Below are 16758 nucleotides of genomic sequence, written 5' to 3' on the forward strand. Positions count from 1 at the left end.
ATTGCCGCTCGTGGCGACAAGTCGGGCGGTAAGGGTAAGGGTAAAGGAGGCAAGAAGGAGCGTGAGACAGCTGTCATCCAATCCAAGATTGTCCGTCAAACTGAAAAGCTCGATCCTGTCACAGGCCAAGGCAGGTCAAAGGGTTATGGTTTTCTTGAAATGCGTTCCCACAAGGATGCGCTCAAGGTGCTTCGGTGGGCGAACAATAACCCTGAAGTGGGACCATTGATGTGGGAGTGGTGGAAGGTTGAGCTAGGAGATATGAAGGAGCGAGCGGAAAAGGCTCTGACGGCTGCTAGGAAGAGGGAGGAAGAGCCACAGAAGGAAGCCGCCAAGGAGAGTAAGAAGGGATTGGAAAGTGTTGAGGAGTTAGAGTCGAGGTTGAAGAAGCTTGATAGCAGATTGGAAGAAGGTGATTCAAGGAGCGGTGGTGGAATGAGAGGCGGAAAGACTCTTATCATCGAGTTCAGTATTGAGAACGTCCAGGTAAGCCACTTTTGAACATCCTTTTGCAAGTCAAGCCAGTGACTCACTGATTCACCGCGATGCGTAGGTTGTCAAGCGCCGAGTAGAGAAGATCACCACGGCTCGAGAGAACGGGAAGCGCAAGGCAGATGTAATTGCAGCTGAAGACACCGACGACGACGAACCTGCCTCTTCCAAGCCTGCTGGCCAATTTGACAAGCGCGCCAAGCGCGACGGACGTGATGGTCGCGACAGGCGCGATGGTCCCGGCGGTCGTGAGGGTTTAAAAGGTAACTTTAGGGGCAGGCAAGATCAAAATCGAGAGCAAGGGGGCAAGTTTGATAGAGATAGGCCTAAGGGAGGTCAGAAAGGTCAAAGAAGGGATCATAATGACCGTGGAGGTCGAAATGAGCGAGGTGGTCGCAACGACCGTGGCGACCGACCTGGTCAAGTCCAGCCGCGACAACCTGGTAGAAGGGATCAGAAAAGTGTGGACCAGGTGAAGAAGGATATCAAGGCCAAGGAAGCTGGGGAGAAGAGAGGCATTGAAAAGTTGGGAAGTCAACTGGGTAGCTTGATTGGGAGGAAGAGGAAGATGCGCAAGGGTGGAAAGTAGGTGATGATTGACCTGCCTTCGTTTTAAGTCACAGTCCGGTTACATGCATATGTCTGTTACAATATCACATTTTTCTCTAGTCCGTTGTTTGAAATGGAAAGGCACACTAATCAGTGGAATGAATAAGTTGAATGGAATCATATGTACGGCGACATCAAATGATGAATGGCGTCCTCCGTCCCATTTCGTTCTGCTCCTCCTTTTCGGTAGCCAAAACCTGCCCACATCTGCCATTTGCCACTCCTAACAGCAAAACGATAATACTGTACCTGATCCCGCACCGGAGAAGGTTAGATTAGATCATGCTCTTCTAGTAGCCGGTGTACCCGTACTCCACTGGTAATCTACCAACCATAATTTCTTCTGCTTAGTTAACTAAGCTTCATTCATCTGTTCTCCACATCTCGCCTTTGCTAGAGTCTGAGTCTCTCCAATGCAAGAGTTTCCGCTGATGTCTCCATTGCTCACCTATGAAGGTAAAAACACAGTTTATTGTTGACTGATTGTTTGTTATTTAAAATTCCTACTATGGCATGGGTTAAGGGTTGATGATCAAGTCCGGTCTTTTGATCTGCAAAGGAAGTCATCAAGCTATCAGGCTGTATATCGCGCAGGAAGAGAAAGCATCATCATTTTTTGTATCTACATGTCTTGTCAAAATCGTGTTCTAATAAGATATCGATTCTTAGATGCTAGGTACAGGGTTCAATTACACGGTTGTGCCAGACACTAATATACAGGTACACGGTTTCGTCGTCAAATTTCGGCATTCCAATATGATATTCTTACCACGCCTTTTGAGCAACGCAGAGTTAATCTCCGCGGTATTTTTCTATCCTGCACTCCCACCTACAATCCCTCGTTTCTCCTCCTCTTTTAATCTCTTCAGCTCTTTCTGCCTCTCTTCATAGGCATCATAGGCGTAAACTACAGGCTTGGCGTTGAACACCGCGTCGGTGGTCAGTGATTCGTCAGAGGACGTATCGTCATTCGCGTGGCATCCTCTTGAACGAGGGTCGATTGGTTGCGGATTGAACAAGTCGTTCGGGTCAAAGTCATCTATAAAACCGCAATCAGCATGGTTCGAGCGAGGGAGTCAAAAATGATAAACGTACTATCTTCATCTATCACAGCCCTTCTTTTCCCCAGCGCCTTTCGACTTGGCTTGATAGGCACTCTCGGCAATTCATCACCGTCAACTTCATCCCCATTCACCACGGCAGATTGTATGGAGCCAACGTTGATGGAAGCAGATTGCGAACCATTCGAATCGCCCGTCCCACTTCTCGAAGGCACTGTGTCAGCTTGTGTACTCAAACTTCCTTGGCTACCGTTCGCCCCCCCATCCATTGTCTTTAATGGATTCGGTAAGGGTCTGGGGCCTCCCATCCTAAGCTTGCTATTCGCACCGTTATTCCCGGTATTACTAGCGCCCACGTGGGAGTGGGAGTTATTGCTTCCAGGTCCTGGGCCAAGGGGTGAGCTCGTACGACCTGGGGAAGCTGATACTCGTGAGATGAGTGGAAAGGTATGCCGGTCGGGCGAAGGTGTGCGAGAACGGAAGGCATCTTGAGCCGAACCGCGGAAGGGGTTGTTGGATTGGGGAATTGTGGTGGGAGGTAGAGCAATACGTGGAGTTGGTGAGGGAGAACGAGAAGAAGATGATTGATTGATCGGTGTGGCAGCGAGTTGCTGTTGCTATTCATCCCAAATGATTTAGCGTAAGCCACATGACTAAGCAAAATATCTTACGCTTCTATCCATTTTTGTCTCCTTCTTACTCCTCTCTCGGACCTCCCATAACTCTTTCTCATTCTGTGCCATCCTCTCCAACTCATCATGCTGTTTCATCACGTCCGCCAGCATCGCATGCGCCTCAAATAGCGCGGCCAGAGCTCGCTCTTCAGGAGTGGTTTCTGAATTGGCATTCATACTGTTTGGAACGGACCCATCAAGGGTAAGATTGACATGTCGTTCGCGCGAACGTGAAGCTTCTGCTTGAGCCCAGTCCATTTGATTGGTCAATGATTCATGCGCATGGAAAACCTTGCCATAAAATTCCTACAGCATCCCGTCAGAACGAGCAACTTATCATCGCACCCAAAGAGATTACTCACTCTGATGACGGGTTTATAATCAAGCTCTTCTGGCCTGGTGTAAACCAATGCGTCACCCAACAACCTGGCACTCTCTTGGGCAGCTGTACATTCTTCCATCAAGCGCCTTATGTCCTCCCCATGGCTTGGCAAATTCGCATAACCCGGACCGCCATACGACGCCGGTTGCTGCTGGATGTGACGAGCAGGCGCCGAAGGAGGCGGAAGCGCTTGATGAGCATGGGATGGCGAAGAACCGTGTCGAGAGGTAGAAACGGAAGGCGGAGACTGAATTTGCAGATTTGCCGTTTGGTTAGTGGGTGGTCGAGGTTGGGAAGGGGCCTCATTGGTATTAAAGATAGGATGATCGGCTGAGAGAGGGTGCCCCTTTTTAAAAGTGTGAACGTCAACTTCCCAGCCTGCAATGCTTGATTGGGTCTGTAACTTACATAATCTGATTCTTGTGGTAACTTGACCTTTTTCCAAACATCGACCAGCATCTCACAGCCCTTCTCCATACCATATGAAAAGGTCAAATCGGCAATAACATCGGTTAATAACCTGTGAGTCGAAGGTGATACTATAGGTTTTGAGGATGGGGCGAATAGTATGGGTTCCAGTGACTGGAAGAACTTCTTATTCGAGCCGTATGCTACGTCTTTTGTTAACGACTCGAGTCTGCTAGGGCGGACTGAGGCGACTTACGTCTGAACCCCTTCACGGTCACGTTACGCATCAACAACAGCCACAGTTTAGCAGCATTCCTTCTCTCAAGTTCATTTCCATGCTTAAATTCTTTCCGTAAGGCTCGAGCGGCTTCTTTGCTGATGGAGTCTGAGCTGTCAGAGTGATTGATACGATCACAGACTTCGTAAATCGCCACCGGTGAAGGATCCGAAGATGCAGCAAGCATCTCTGAGCACATAATCAGCACAACGCGTTCACTTCAACAATATGAATGACCCACGAATAGCAGAAGTCACATCGTTCACCTGCGTCGCTGTATGATCCTTTCTTCCAAAGTCCAAGCCAGGCAATCTACTCCTAGGTTCTTCCTCAAACTGTACTGGGTGTCCGTGCGCTGAAGTTGAACGAGATTCCGAGTCACGCCATGCCTCTAGACTCCCCCGGGACTCATCAACTGATGGTCTCCAATCCCCTTGCGGAATAACCTGCATTTGCCCATGGCCGGCAGCATGTTCTCGCTCGGCCTGAGCTTTAGCCTTAGTCTTTTTATCTGATCTGATACCCATTCCCCAAAAGCGCTTCTTTTCCTTGAGCTCTGGCGGATGTTGATGTTCTTCCCTAGGGTTCGGTATTGTAGGCGCCTCGTTATTGAGGCCTACGACAATGTTTTCAGTGGGTGAGAGAGCGTTGGGTAGATTCTCAACAGGGGAAGGACCTCGATGTGAATAGTGACTGGGAGCAAGAGTGGAGATGCCCTGAGTATATGGCTTAGGTAAGGGAAAGGTCGGAAGATCAGGCAGATCGACAGGTGGGCCATATGCGTTTGAAAGAGGCGATCGGGTAGCTTTTGTGAGCTTTGAAGAATAATTTTGGTCGTTCCGCGGCGTGACAGCGACTGCGCTTGCAGGAGAAGAGTAACCTCTTTCTCTCCCACTTTTGATAGCAGCCTCATCCTTATTTACGGATGTCGAAGAGTTGTGAAGGCTCGACTGCGAATACCGCATGTGCAAGGGATAAGGCGGCCGAGTGCTAGGCGGTGTGGGGGCCCGGGCACCAGGCGGGAGAAAAACGGTGTGATGTGTTGCTCCGCTTGTAAGAGAGGAGTTTGAGTTGGTTGGTGATTGTGAGAAGGAAGCGTTGGGGACAAGAAGAGGTTGGGCGTACGTCTCATAGCTGCAATCTTCATCCTGAGCTGGTACACCTTGCCATCCATCCGGTAAAGGAGATGACTGGTAACCCTTCGAGAGCCTTTGGGGCGATTGGAGAGGTGGGGGTGGCGCAGACTGTGATGGCACTCTACGTCTTGATTCCTCTGTTTGAGCTTCCTTCTCCTGCATCTGTTTGATTTCAAGGAGGCTCGGCGCTGTAATAGACTTGTCCTTCCTCTTTGTAGAGACTGGTGGTGGTACTACGTCTGCTCTTACTTCTGCAGGGAAGGGAGTAACCTCTGAGTGGTGGTGGAGACTGAATCCCCACTTGTAGTCATGACTTGAGCTGTTCTCATTGTTATCTCCGCCTCCAAAGAGAGCGGTGATACTTCTTGCGCCTTGATGATGTGGGGTTGACCTTCCTGAAGGTGGGTTCGAAACATTGGACGGTTGCTGAGGCGGTGGAAGCGGGTCTATTGGGGACTTTGTTGACCTGAATATGCGCTTCATTGTGTGAGCGGTGGAAGTCAGTTATCAGGTCGTTTTCACCATCTAGTATGGGTTTGACGGCACGTAGACCGGGATGCATAACAACAGCAGCACCGCCGCAAACGGCCTACTCAGGCCCAGCCTTATAACGTAACTATTATGTAACAGCCATCCCGCAACTCGCAAGTCTCACTCGTTTTATTATTTAAAATGTTTTTAATCGTCAATGATCATCAGTGCAGCACCCGCGGCTTGGCGGCCAAGACCGCATTCCTGTTGGATAGACTTACGTAATGGAGTGGGCAGCAAGCTTCGACGGCAGTCCTGGGAACAAATTGGCTGTCAGCTTTCTTCGTTGTTTCTTCTCTACATCTTCAACCTAAATACTTACAAAAATGACCGAAGACATTTATAAAGACGATCTCTACGGCGGTGCGTTCTGTTTGCATTTCTCTACGTCGTGAGTCACGAACTAACGGCCACAGATCTCGACCTCGAGGATTTGGATGCTTCTCAACTTGAGGAGCTTGTTGAGCCTCCTGAGCTGGATACCGCACCAACCTCGACTCCTGTTGCATCCAACGCTGTTGCAGCCCCTTCTCAGTCCGCAATCACCGCATCATCGTCAGCTTCCGCCCCCGTTGAGTCTGGATCACAACAATACAACCACCAACCAACTTATGACGCCGCCGCGCCTTATCAGCAAGGCCAACAGGACAACAACTTTGGCCAGCAGCAAGACGGACAGGATAGAATCAAACCCAGTGATATGCCTGATGAGGGGTTAGTAGATATTTTGTTCACTTTTCCTACATTATTATTGGTCGCGAAGTGTGCTGGATGAAAGGAGGCCGCGCAGGTTTTTGTTGCGGCGGAAAAGCGCTCGTAGGATGCTGTAAAAAGGCTCTTCAATCTTCGGAAGATCAATCAGCATCAGGTAGGCCGTAGAATTAGGCCATAGGCCACAATAGGATTGTAAACCCCGTACCAGTAACGTACCCCTTTAGCCTTGTCTTACTCTTTTCTTTTCCCTGTCTATAGCTTTAGACGAGCTGAACTAATCTGTACACAACATACATTACCCATACCTTTCGATAACCCACATATCGTCTATTTACTGGATGCCATGCACCCATCTCGACCCGTCGCCCTTCACCTTTTTTTTTGCCTGAACGTACTATGTTTTAACCATACAGGAAGATGTTCATTGGCGGTCTCAACTGGGAAACCACTGAAGGTCAGTTGCATCACTGCCCTTTTCCCCCTAAAACTGACATGGCGACAGCGGGCCTCTCTGAATACATGGGGCAATTTGGTGAAATTGATGCGTGCACCATCATGCGTGATCCTTCCGGTCGTTCAAGAGGTTTTGCATTTTTGACTTACAGAGACCCCGCCAGTGTCACCAAAGTGATGGCGCAGACTCATCACCTCGACGGTAAGCAAGTGAGTACTCCCTTCCAACTCAATTGAATATCTACCAACAATGCATACAGATCGATCCCAAACGCGCCATTCCGCGCGCCGAACATGAGCGTACAGCCAAAGTCTTTGTTGGCGGTCTCGCTCCATCTGTCACAGGTGAATCCCTCAAATCTTTCCTCTGTCAATTTGGTCAGGTGATGGATGCCACCGTTATGTTCGATAAGGAGACCGGCAGATCTAAGGGCTTTGCATTTGCTACGTTCCAGGATGAAGAGTCTGTAGGTAGAGCGATGGCCGCTAGCGGTGTTGAGCTCGAGGGCAAGCAGGTTAGTCGTACTGTATTTTTACGACAGATTCGTTGGTTAAGCAGAAAATGTAGATTGAAATCAAGAAAGCTCAGCCGAGAGGTACTGCTCAGGGATCCAAATTTGGAGGTAACATGAATCCCCGCTTTAACCAAGGTGCAGGATTCAGTGGTAATATGGGTGGTTTCGGCGGTGGCTTCGACCCTAGTTCGGTGGCGATGATGTATCAGAATATGATGAAAACCGGAGGTAAGGGGAATACCTTTTTTGATTTATCTCGGCCGTTGACATTGATAATCCACAGGCAACATGATGGGCGGCTTCGATCCTAGCGCCATGGCAATGATGTACCAAAATATGATGAAATCCATGGGCAACGCTCCTGCCATTAATCCCAGTCTTGCTATGCGCAACAATGCTGGTGGTGCCGCTGCGGGTGGTGCTGCAGGGGGTGGTGCTATGCCGATGGGCATGGGTATGGGTGCCATGGGGGGTATGGGCGGTATGGGAGGCATGGGCGGTATGGGCGGTATGGGAATGGGTGGTATGGGAATGGGCGGAATGGGCATGGGCGGAATGGGCGGAATGGGCGGAATGGGTATGGGAGGCGGAATGAACCGTGTAGGTCTTTACTTACTCTGTGCGGCTACTTTCAAACAAATACTAATGACCGTAACTTCCTAGATGGGCAACACTCGACAAATTCCCAACGCTCCCCGGGGCCCTGCGGCGATGCGCGGACCAGGACAACAGCCCATGGGCGGCGCTGGAAATGCTCCCCAAGGTGGGGGACCCGGAGCGCAGAGATATTCGACGCAAGGAAACGCGAGGGCAAGACCATATTAGGAGTGCGGATAGTTCAAGAAGAAGTTCACAGCCCACTGCGTTGGTCAAGGAAAGGGAGAAAATGAGGGGTGTTGTAGGCTTTTAGGCAAAATGCACCGATGTGTATGTTTCTCAGATTACGTCGTATCCTCACATTTCATTGAGTAAATGAGCATATTAACGATGGTTTGGGTGACGTGTGAGTGAAAGACTTGTCTTTTATCGATCATTCTAACCTGCGGTATATGTACGACCAATTTATTTTCATTTCAGTGTATTAACATTTACCATTTTTCTCTTTTCCCTTTATCTTTTTCCCTGACATTTAATAACTAATTGTTTTCGTACGCTTCACTTCCACCTATAAACTTCCATCTTTCACAAACAGTCCCATATTATATTTCTGCACCATACGGGACATTTTGGCTCATAATTGCCTTCCCTAACCTTTCATATCTATTAATCCCACCGCCTCATTTCTCCAACCGCCCTTTCTTTCACCAGACTCCCGTTTAAGACTACTATAGGGCTTGTACAAGGCTGGTATGTATCATGATGATGAAACATGAATGAAAAAGTAAGGTTGCGGCGATCGCCACTAAAACATTGGGGCGAGGAACCACAAATAAAAAGGATGTGCCGGAATTAGCGGTATTTCTCCAGCATTAAGCGACGTGGCACTTGCCGGCGTTGTGCATCTCGCCAACTCCATCCATTTCCTACTTCCGCCATCTTCTATTGCATCCTTATTCTCTTCCACCACTGCCACAATGGCCGACCAGCTCGCCACCAAGTACGCGTCCCAACTCCAACAGTTAGCAGCAATTTTTCCCGACTGGGATGAGCAGGATCTGCTCTTCACTTTGCAAGATGTCAAGGGAAACCTGGAGGAAGCTGCGGTGATGATCACCGAAGGTGAGTCATTGAATGAACATGGGCAAACTTAAACAGGTGTCGTTCACGCAACTCACAAATACTAATAATATAAACAGGCCGCGCTCAACAATTTACCACAGCCAGCAGTAAGAAGAAGGCAGCCAAGCCAAAGGACAAGGCGCTTTCCAGTAGAAATGCGGACACTGGGGGATGGGGCGACGCCGGAAGCTTTGACTCTGGTTTTGACAACAAGAGCACAAGGGGAGGAAGGGGAACTCGAGGTGGACGGGGTGGTAGCAGGGGTGGCCGAGGTGGACGAGGTGGGGGTACGTGTATTTGGTCCGTGTTGTATCACCCAACTAACGATGGGTTGATAGAACCCTCTCGAGGTGGCCGTGGTGGTCGAGGCGGCTCCCGAACTGGTCGAGGCGGTTTCTCCGGCTCAAACGAAGCTTGGGGAGCTTCTACTTCCAACGAAGCTAGTCAAGGTTGGGGCGAGTCAGCTACTATCACCGAAGGATGGGGTGAGAGTGTTCCTGCCGCTCAGGCTGTTACGCAAGGAGATGGAGGATGGGGAGTCGAACCAGAGCAACCAGACGCCCCTGCGGAAAGCAATGCCGACGATTTTGCCGGTTCCGGCGGATGGGGTGACTCCCCTGCGCCCAAGGAAATTGAAAAGGCAGCTAAGCAAGGCGGTAACGCATGGCAGCCTGAAATCGAGAAGCCTGTGCCTGTTGCCCAGCCTTCCGCACCCGTCGCTAAGCCTAAGCTAACTTGGGCTCAAATCGCCAAGTACGTGTTTTCATCGTGAGATAACCTGTTTTGTGCCTAACAATATTCAGACCTGCCGAGAAGCCTAAGCCTGTTCCTGCCCCCGCTCCTGCCCCCGCTACTGCCCCCGCTCCTGCTGTCGAGCCTGCCCCTGCTGCCGATGACAACGCCGGTGGCTGGGGTGACGAGCCCGAACAGACCACCTCCGATGAACCCATTGCCCAGGAATCATCAGAAGTCCCTGCCGAGGCCCTCGAAGAAACCCCTGCTGAAGCTGTTGAATCTTTCGGTGACGCCCCTGCACAAGAGGAGGTTGAGGCCGAGGCCGAAGCTGTCGTTGGGTCTACCGAAACTCCTGTTGAGCCTGAACAGGTGCAAGAGCTTCATCCGGAAGAGACTGCGCCTCAGTCTACAGAGCAAGACAGCTGGGAAACTGACCCTGCCATTGCTGGTTCTGGAATTGAACAAGCTGCCGCGGCTGCTCCCGAACCTGCCACTACTTATCAGGGACCCCCTGGTTTTAGTTCTGTCGCTGCCAAGGCCGCTCCAGGTGTCCAGACCGGTCCCCGATCTAATTCTCGCGCTGCTCAGAGGTACAAGGAGGCTGAAGGACAGGGTGTCGTCCTTCCTGCTAGTGTCGGTGGTTTGACTGGTGTCGAGATGCAGTTTGGCAGCTTGAGCTTTGGTGGATTGCAAGGAGACGGGGTTGACTCTCCTGTGCCAGAGCCTAAGCAAAAGTCTCCTGTCCAAGCCGCTCCTGCTCCTGCTCAACCCCAGGCTCAAGCTTCTCTTCAACCTCAGGCTTCCCCCATTGCTCCTACTCAGCCCCCTGTCACCGCTCTGTCTCAACCTCCTTCCTCTTCTCCTTCTCAACCTCCCGTTCCTTCAGCTCCTCTCTACCAACAGCAGCCCGCCCAGCAACCTGCTTTCTCCGCCCCCGCTCCTCACCAGACACTTCAACAGCAGATGCACGCTTACCAATACCTCCAACAACAACAAGCTCCGGCTCAATCCCAGACTCCTGAACATGGCTTGCAACAGCCTCAGAACCAGTTCTATCGCGGACACGACTTCTACAGCCCCATTGGTTCTCAGGGTGAGCAACCTCAAGGTCAACAGCCCCAACAGCAGCCCCAGCAACAGCAAGCGCAGATTGGTCAGGCGAATCAGCAACCTACCAACAGCCCATACGAGCCTTTCGGCGCGTTCGGCCAGCAATCCCGATTCTTGGGTCAACAGGCACAGAGCAACCAACAGACGCACGCCGCGGATCCTTATGTTGCGGCTCAGAGAGTGAGTAACATGTCTTTTGTGTGAGGTGGCGCTAACAAGATCATAGTCTTACGACTCTTACAATGCCGCCGGCTACCCCCGACCCCCTGTCGAGGAACCCAAACCTGCTGCCACCCCCTCCCACCCTACCGCCCCCGGGCAGTTGCCTCACCAGCAGAGCGGATTCTACTCGGGTATGGGCAACATGGGTTATTACCAGCAAGGTCCTTACAACCCTTATTACCAATGTGAGTATTGATGACATCTGTATTGGACCCGGGACTGATACAATGTTGTAGACGGCCAAGCCCCTCAAGCTGGTTTCCAGCAGTACTACCCGCGAAATCTCTATGGTCAACCAGCTCCTCAGGCTGCCCCTGCACCTATCCCCACCGCTAAGCCCCAGCCCACACAATCTCCTTACGGTGCTCCTCCTTCATACCCAGCTTTCAACAATGAAGAGTCCTTTGGCAGTCTGGGCAGGTACGACTCCAAGCCCGTTCAGTCCGCCGGCCAACCTCCTGCTCAAGGACAAAGCGCTATCGGTGGTACCTACGGCTCCCAGGGTCTTCACGGCTTTTTAGGAATGAACAACGCCCAAGCTGGCAGTGCTCGGCCTCAAGCCTCCAACGCCTCTGAAGACTTTAAGGTTGCCTCCTCTGGCTCCAACTCAACCGCTTCCAACGCCAACGCTACCGCTACCTCTGGTGCCACTGGTGCCGGTGGTGCTGGCGTGGCCCAAGCGCAGCGGGCGCCTAACCAACCCACCGCCATTCAGGCCCAACAGCAAGGCCAGCAGGGCCAGCAACAACAAGGTTTTGGAAGCTATCCTTACGGTGGAGGCTACGGTGGTCAGGACTGGGGACAGTACGGTGGTCATTATGGATCTAGGACCTATTCTCACTGGCAGCAGTAAGCCCTTGAGGACTGGTCATGCAGGGTGTCTGATAGAAAGAAGAGTTTGCAAACAGGACAGATGAAAGGAGTGACGGTATGAATGGAAAGATAGGAAAAAGGTTGAAGGTGTGCAAAAACTCATGGAAGAGAAGCCTGGAAAGATCAGATAAGAGGACGGCTAAGCGTTTTGGCCTGAGTGGTTTTTACAAAAGAGTAGTTTTTACAAAACAATTAGTTGACAAGTGCAAGTTGATTATAAACAATTATCTCTTTTCTCACAATTGAATCTACTTCTGCATTTTTTCGATTCTGCACATATGGATCTGCCCCTGCGGGAGAGATAAATATGAGGTCAAAGCTAATGATCAACTGAATGATGCTATGTTGTTGACGATTATCACTTGCGATAATTGACATGCTTTGGGACAACCAACCAACCAACCGACCAGAATATCATAAGGATTTCTGGATCGAAAGAATCCATCGCTGATCACCATATTGACACACTTCATTCTATAATTAAGAGAACGTTGGTCGCGTGTAAGCTGTGGGCGAACGTGTTTCAAACAAAATTACGTAATTAGTTGTCTTACCCGCGAGCGGCGAGTCTGAATCTATTGTGCAGTGTCGGTTTGTGCGTGCGTGGTGGTTCCCTTATACTTTTCAACTCACTGCTCAACGTGTCCACGTCTCCTGCAAGTTCCCAATCAGCTTTCAATCAATGACCTATATCCTTTCGGTCTATAAGCGCGCACGTTAATCCTCGGCACTAGTGATCGACTATCCATCACATATTAGCACTCAGGCACCTTCTTCGCCTCCTCGGACGCCATGGAGCAAATTATGATGAAGCAACGATCAGCCAATATGATGGTATGTATGTCCATCCTCGTTCACGGCCATAATTGCGCAATAGTGTGCTGTTGGAATATAAGGCTCATCCAGCATATCCAATAAGACTGAGACTGTTCATGAAGCATTGTGTGGTGTTCTATTCAACAGCATCGATTCCGCCTCAGGAGTCAACAGCCTCTATTACCTATGCTTTATCGACCCTGTCACCAGCGCAATGTATCATGCTCGCCGAATTCAAGCATCGATACGCTCCCTTGCTCATCTCTATCATTTCGAAATTCGAAAGGTGTGATTCAACAAGCTCATTTTTGACACCTCATCCAGCCATTTTCAACCAGCACTCTTGGAAATTCGTCAAGACGTTCCCAATGTAACGGAAATTCATTCCTGACTGTCTTTGTTCATTTCTGCATGGTGCAGCAAGGAGAAGTCGGAGTTTTCCCCTTATTTCATGGGCTGTATGGTGTCTTATATATCCAAAGCCAGAACCCCTGGATGATGGTAGATGATGGAGAGCATTGAGTCATGTGGGAACTCGATGATGCAATGTTCCTGGAGTCAGGGTATGTTATCTATCAAATTTTATGCATTAGGCTTGTGATTGACATACAATTAGTGGTCTGATTTCATGTGTGATGCCATTCTCATCCCTACAAATGTTTCTGGATTTTGGCATTCACATGATCTATAACAGCATTAAAGATCAAAACATCTACAGACATATCTTTGTTCAAATGGTTGCTTTGAATTGCTTGCCCATCACAACCCTCAACACCATTTTCACATCCTTTTGACCTGTCTGATAAAAAAGGTGTGAAGTTCCCTGACTGGACTAAGCTGTGGTTAAAACAAACATAGCAACATCAGGTACTTCCTGGCCTCTCTGAGGACAGTGGTACTGTTACAGGTATATATACCTCAAACAATGGGGAATTTGCAGTGCTAGAAGACAAGCTCAATAAACCCTGTTACTGAAAATGGGAATTCCCTTCTGATGTTGGCAGTCAGGAGATGCTAGAACTTATTCATTTGTTCCCCAGGGTTATTTCTCAAAAGCCAAAGCCTCACTTTGTTCAGCTAGATCTGGGAGCAATTGCTGATCAACAATATCATGAGTAGCCACCAAACATCAGCTGCCATGCAACCTCACAAAATATAGCCATTTTGGAACAGGGAGAATATGGGTTGGATTGAATAAAAAAAATGCAGGATGGAAGGGATCTTGGTGGTTTCGATTCAAACTTTGGTGGTGCTGCTTGTTTGGGCAAGTCTAATAGTAGCTGCCAATCACCCTCTTCTGTTTATCTGTCCTTGTGCATTTTGCTCACAAGCATTTTTGCTGCAACAAAGGAGAAACAAACAGACACCTGTCATTTGGATATATGCAAATGATGGAAGATGAGATGGTAAGTTAACAGGATGACAAGTCAATATCAATAACCAACAACTTCCTCTCCCAAAACACCACAACACCCATAGGCCATCCTTTATTAATTTGGAATCTAAGCACATAAATACAGCTCAAGGATTAGAGAAGCTGCTATGGGCCATTCCAATCAATGGTGTACTATGATATTGTTGTAAATGACATCAGTGTGGAAAAAGAATCAATGCTGTTGTTGGGTTTATCAAGTCAAGAGGGAGATCAGGATCTGGAGATAGGTATTCAGGCATCCATACAGAGTATATTCCTTTACTTCAAGAAGTTTTGAGCAATATGCTAATGAGGGAATTCAAACAGCATTTAAGACCTCCTTAAACCTGGTTTAAGTCAGAAGCCATCATTTTACAAAAACTTTTAACCTTTTTGGACCCTTAACTGGGATCTGGAATTTAAGGCTGTGAGGTCTTGCAGCAACTTCAAAATCTTTCTTTCCAGGTGATTTTTTTTTTTTTTAATTTTTGGTCTTAAGTTTAAGATAAGGTCTGACCCCTGACTTAAAATTTAAGAAGGTTTTAAACATGATGCAGATCCATTCTCCAATGAACAGAGAAAATGCACCCACAAGTCTGCATGTGTGGTGTGAAAATCTATTTCTACCTTCCACCTCCTTTAGCTCTGACACATCACTCCACATATATGATGCACAATGGAAAAGAATCCACAGCAGCACAAGGTCAAGGTAGCAGTCAGGCTGACTCTGATATCTAAGGAAAAAGGCAGTGAACAATAAACTGGGAGAATGGCCTTGGCAGTGATCAGCATAATGCCAATGACCATTTGGTTGACTGGCTGGGCATGTGTCATGAGCCTGCATGAAGTAGAAGAAATAAGAGATCATAGGAGAGAGTCATGTAATGAAGGAAAGCAAGATTGTTTCAGATAAGAAGGTCCAGCTGGACCTCAAGGGATATAAATAGATTTCTGTAGAAGTATATAAAGGGGAGCTCTGTCCTCAATCTTGATCTTCTTCCCCTTGAAGATCAATATTTCATAAGTTACTTTGCAAAAGGTCCTTGAGCTCCCAGTGCTCGCTCTCATCTTACCTTGCACCACCTTCAACATAAACTTACTCCACTTGTATATAAGCTTGCCTGATCTTCCCAAGTGAATATACCTCTGTCCTATACCATATGCCAACAGACAAGTGTCAAGAGGTATATCATACATATATCTCATTGCTTAGTTAAACTACGGCTTTCTATCTCGTCTCCAAGGCTGGACCTTGTTGGGGATGAGTCATAACAGGGAGAGAGTGAAGATTGTGGGGACTGCAGGGTGAGATAATCATGATGTCAGATTGTATCAACAGTGGTATGCTTATTATAGACTAGCAAGGTGGATGATACTTAGATATTGTTTAGCTTGTAGTGGCAAGTGTAGAAACATATATAGGTCCATAGTAGCTTGGTATTAACTGCTTTCCTCTATCTGACCCTGGTTAGAGAGAGCTAAGCATTGGTACCAGTTCTCAAAACCTGTTGTCCAATAAGGCTTGTGTGGTTGCTGTCAAGGAATAAAATATGCATGGTAGTTCACTTATCTGATTCGGTTTGGTTCTATCCCCTGATTGTTGGCTCTAAGCTAAGAAGCCCATCAAGTGCATAACTTAATGGTGATGCACCATGGAACCTGCAGCAGCTTAATTTAAACTTTTCTGTCCCTTTTTCAGCTTTGACCATCATGGCTCATTTTAAGCCTTTTTTTAGGCTTCTGTTAAATAGTTATAATGCTTCATCATTGAAAAACATTATTTCCATCTTCCTCTCAGTTTTGTTGATCACTTTTCCTTCATTCAAGTTGCACTGTGCATGATGCAGACAGACTATCTACCTGTTTTTTCCACTTTTTATGCATGCCCTTGTACAACTCTGTCCATTGTCCATGGGGGGGTTTTTTAACAATTGTCATTCTGTCCTGATCTCTGTTCTTCATTGTCCTGATCTTGATCCACAGATTTTGCCATGAGCCAGGACTCAGAAAATCTGTTATTAATAAAATCCATTAGTTATTGATTCATCATTTGGCATTTAGAGTGAGTTTCATTATGTTTACTATATTATATACTACTCCTTTCCTTTTGAAGAGACAAATCTTGATTTGATGCCTTATATCATCTCCTTTCTTGACCAGATTAGCTCCCAAGTCATCAACCATCACTTTGGTATACAGCTGGAACCTCTTATCTAAAGGCCTTTAAACTCATTCCTGTTTTGTATGTCTATCTGTTGGGTGATATTGAATCTTCAGCTGGCAAGTTAGGGGGACAGTGTCATAAGCCTGCATAAAGTAGAAGAAATAAGAGATCATAGGAGGAAGTTATGTAATGAAGGAAAGCAAGATTGTTTCAGATAAGAAGGTCCAGCTGGACCTCTGAGAAAAGAACTGGACCTCCAACTGGACCTCTGTTATGACTCATCCCCAACAAGGTCCACCTTGGAGACGAGATAGAAAGCCGTAGTTTAACTAAGCAATGAGATATATGTATGATATACCTCTTGACACTTGTCTGTTGGCATATGGTATAGGACAGAGGTATATTCACTTGGGAAGATCAGGCAAGCTTATATATGAGTGGAGTAAGTTTATG

The 16758-nt window shown here is 48.1% G+C and overlaps 4 protein-coding genes and 2 non-coding genes; 5 read left to right on the forward strand and 1 right to left on the reverse strand.

Moving 5' to 3' along the window:
• The window catches only part of CNAG_06472 (nucleolar protein 4), a 3464-nt gene extending 2286 nt beyond the window's left edge, over positions 1 to 1178 (forward strand). Inside the window, exons 6-7 of the mRNA XM_012198128.1 lie at positions 1 to 486; positions 554 to 1178. The exon at positions 1 to 486 is cut by the window's left edge and continues 495 nt beyond it. Coding sequence (XP_012053518.1) covers positions 1 to 486; positions 554 to 1081 — 1014 coding nt within the window. The 3' untranslated portion in view covers positions 1082 to 1178.
• Positions 1179 to 1538: 360 nt separating this feature from the next.
• Positions 1539 to 5594, reverse strand: CNAG_06473 (hypothetical protein). XM_012198129.1 has 7 exons: positions 4145 to 5594; positions 3883 to 4092; positions 3627 to 3829; positions 3199 to 3564; positions 2834 to 3142; positions 2197 to 2779; positions 1539 to 2140 (listed from the first exon to the last, which is right to left on the reverse strand). Exons 1-7 carry the CDS (start codon positions 5520 to 5522, stop codon positions 1914 to 1916), a joined length of 3276 nt encoding a protein of 1091 aa, XP_012053519.1. The 5' UTR covers positions 5523 to 5594; the 3' UTR covers positions 1539 to 1913.
• Positions 5595 to 5747: 153 nt separating this feature from the next.
• Positions 5748 to 8192, forward strand: CNAG_06474 (RNA-binding protein Musashi). XM_012197956.1 has 8 exons: positions 5748 to 5933; positions 5987 to 6284; positions 6698 to 6738; positions 6787 to 6947; positions 6998 to 7252; positions 7306 to 7480; positions 7536 to 7852; positions 7916 to 8192. Exons 1-8 carry the CDS (start codon positions 5897 to 5899, stop codon positions 8075 to 8077), a joined length of 1446 nt encoding a protein of 481 aa, XP_012053346.1. The 5' UTR covers positions 5748 to 5896; the 3' UTR covers positions 8078 to 8192.
• Positions 8193 to 8740: 548 nt separating this feature from the next.
• CNAG_06475 (hypothetical protein) lies at positions 8741 to 12271 on the forward strand. XM_012198130.1 has 6 exons: positions 8741 to 8971; positions 9049 to 9258; positions 9310 to 9724; positions 9775 to 10996; positions 11043 to 11223; positions 11275 to 12271. Exons 1-6 carry the CDS (start codon positions 8827 to 8829, stop codon positions 11889 to 11891), a joined length of 2790 nt encoding a protein of 929 aa, XP_012053520.1. The 5' UTR covers positions 8741 to 8826; the 3' UTR covers positions 11892 to 12271.
• A 275-nt stretch (positions 12272 to 12546) lies between these two features.
• CNAG_13132 lies at positions 12547 to 13381 on the forward strand. XR_001046408.1 has 3 exons: positions 12547 to 12745; positions 12831 to 13290; positions 13344 to 13381. It is a non-coding gene; the product is annotated as a hypothetical RNA (non-coding RNA).
• Positions 13382 to 13571: 190 nt separating this feature from the next.
• On the forward strand, positions 13572 to 14410 carry CNAG_13133. The gene is made up of 2 exons (XR_001046409.1): positions 13572 to 14133; positions 14207 to 14410. It is a non-coding gene; the product is annotated as a hypothetical RNA (non-coding RNA).
• The last annotated feature ends 2348 nt before the right edge of the window (positions 14411 to 16758 follow it).

The sequence above is a fragment of the Cryptococcus neoformans genome, chromosome 13 (genome assembly GCF_000149245.1).
Source record: "Cryptococcus neoformans var. grubii H99 chromosome 13, complete sequence".
NCBI lineage: Eukaryota > Fungi > Basidiomycota > Tremellomycetes > Tremellales > Cryptococcaceae > Cryptococcus > Cryptococcus neoformans.

Coding starts and splice junctions, on each gene's coding strand:
- CNAG_06473 (XM_012198129.1), bottom strand. CDS start 5,522: ATGAAGCGCATATTCAGGTCAACAAAGTCCCCAATAGACCCGCTTCCA. Junction 3,830..3,882: donor GACCGTGAAGGGGTTCAGAC/GTAAGTCGCCTC, acceptor CAAAAGACGTAG/CATACGGCTCGAATAAGAAG. Junction 3,143..3,198: donor ATTATAAACCCGTCATCAGA/GTGAGTAATCTC, acceptor GGGATGCTGTAG/GAATTTTATGGCAAGGTTTT.
- CNAG_06474 (XM_012197956.1), top strand. CDS start 5,897: ATGACCGAAGACATTTATAAAGACGATCTCTACGGCG. Junction 6,948..6,997: donor ATCACCTCGACGGTAAGCAA/GTGAGTACTCCC, acceptor CAATGCATACAG/ATCGATCCCAAACGCGCCAT. Junction 7,253..7,305: donor TTGAGCTCGAGGGCAAGCAG/GTTAGTCGTACT, acceptor CAGAAAATGTAG/ATTGAAATCAAGAAAGCTCA.
- CNAG_06475 (XM_012198130.1), top strand. CDS start 8,827: ATGGCCGACCAGCTCGCCACCAAGTACGCGTCCCAACTCCAACAGTTA. Junction 8,972..9,048: donor TGCGGTGATGATCACCGAAG/GTGAGTCATTGA, acceptor TAATATAAACAG/GCCGCGCTCAACAATTTACC. Junction 9,259..9,309: donor CCGAGGTGGACGAGGTGGGG/GTACGTGTATTT, acceptor ATGGGTTGATAG/AACCCTCTCGAGGTGGCCGT.